The sequence below is a fragment of the Sinocyclocheilus anshuiensis genome, unplaced genomic scaffold (genome assembly GCF_001515605.1).
Source record: "Sinocyclocheilus anshuiensis isolate Anshui unplaced genomic scaffold, SAMN03320099.WGS_v1.1 scaffold688, whole genome shotgun sequence".
Lineage (NCBI taxonomy): Eukaryota > Metazoa > Chordata > Actinopteri > Cypriniformes > Cyprinidae > Sinocyclocheilus > Sinocyclocheilus anshuiensis.
The window spans coordinates 74845-76455 of record NW_015555748.1 but is presented as its reverse complement, the minus strand read 5'-3'; the positions used below and the strand labels follow the sequence as shown (position 1 = coordinate 76455).

The following is a 1611-nucleotide window of genomic DNA, read 5'->3' as shown; positions in this document are numbered from 1 at the left end:
TAAATATGTACATTATTTAATTATTTTATTTAAATATACATATTATTTTGTGTGAATTATATTGTTGTTGTCATTAATTCCATTTAATCTGACTAATAAAACGTTGCAACCCGTCATGCTGTGATGGATAACGACGTGTAAAAATAATTGAGAGATTTCACTCAGATTATACTCGCAATATAGAAGCTGTAATGATTTTAACTTCAGTGGCCTCTCCAGGCCTATATCAAACACAACTTCTCTGAGAAGGTTTTTATTCGTAAGATCTTGAGCTCTACAAATATAGACTTTTACCTTACAAAATCAAATTATTTACAAACTCATCATTCCCTGAAGTAGTTCATTTCACACATAATCTGCAGGATCGAAAACAGAGCTCTGACATCCGTTTTATTATTACATTTATCATGATTTACTCTTTCACAACTAAACGTGTGATATTACACAGAATGTCCGAGCTGCAGTGAAAGTGAATGAGGACGGATGCAGATGAGCTCCAAACGTATTCTAAAAGCATCATTATAGTATCATAAAGCATTGCATTTAGGTCACGAGTCTCAAATGTCATACTTGGGCTCATAAATGACCGTTTTTAATGTTTTTTTGTATCTTTTGGAGCATTTTCTGTCTAGAAACCGAAGCTCAAGACGGTCTGTGGTTCAAAACAAAAAGTCAGATGAGGACACGAGGGTTAGTTCCTCTCTCAATTCCTGGGTGAAATATTGTTTCTTTTGTGGTTTGATGCAACGTTTTGCTCGTTTAGCCAGGACGTTCAACAGGAAGTGGCTGTGTTTTATCTCTCAGCTTGAGGAATGCTGTTCTTCAATGAGCCAAACAAACAAAGACAGACAGGAAGCCCAGAGACCTCTATCTCTCATCTTTTCTGTTGTCTGACAGAGTAAGGTTTCATCAGACAGTCTGTTAGAGAAGTCAAAGTCAGTCGTCCGGCTCGGTCACGCACTGCTCCACGATCTCCCGCAGGCTGGGGTTCTCCATGGCAGCCGCCACGCGCTCCTTATCATTGATCTGCTTGTTAACTGAGAGAGGACCACACACAGCAAAACCAGTTCAGAGACACACCACCGACTCATCTCACACTGATACTGTCGCCCCCTACGGATGTGGATCTCAATACTTGTGCCAAATCAGGCCAGTTATGCAGATGATATTCAAAGAATATTTGGAGATTATCGTCGGTGTCTAGTAACACAACCCAGTTCAACCAGTTAAACAAGCCTTTGGACGGTTGCATGGTCTGCCGACGGTTTAGTCAATGGATGATAAAGAGCCATCCAATAATTCTGTAAAATAATTGTTTCATTTTAATGTCTATTTAATTTCATTTTTGCATGCATCATTTGCCATGATTATATATTATAATATACAATAAAATATTATAAAGATTTTATATACATCTATATACATATATATATATATATATATATATACACAAATATACATAGATTTTATATGCATTATATATGTGACCCTGGACCACAAAACCAGTCATAAGGGTAAATTTTTTGAAATTGAGATTTATGCATCATCTTAAATAAGCTTTCCATTGATGTATGGTTTGTTATGATAGGACAATATTTGGCTGAGATACAA

At 36.4% G+C, this 1611-nt stretch overlaps 1 protein-coding gene across 1 annotated transcript in view; it reads right to left on the bottom strand.

The window, feature by feature from the left end:
* Positions 1–490: 490 nt before the first annotated feature.
* ciao2a (cytosolic iron-sulfur assembly component 2A) overlaps positions 491–1611 on the bottom strand; it is a 9066-nt gene continuing 7945 nt past the window's right edge. The window contains exon 5 of the mRNA XM_016467306.1: positions 491–1037. Coding sequence (XP_016322792.1) covers positions 937–1037 — 101 coding nt within the window. The 3' untranslated portion in view covers positions 491–936. The remainder of the gene's footprint in view (positions 1038–1611) is intronic.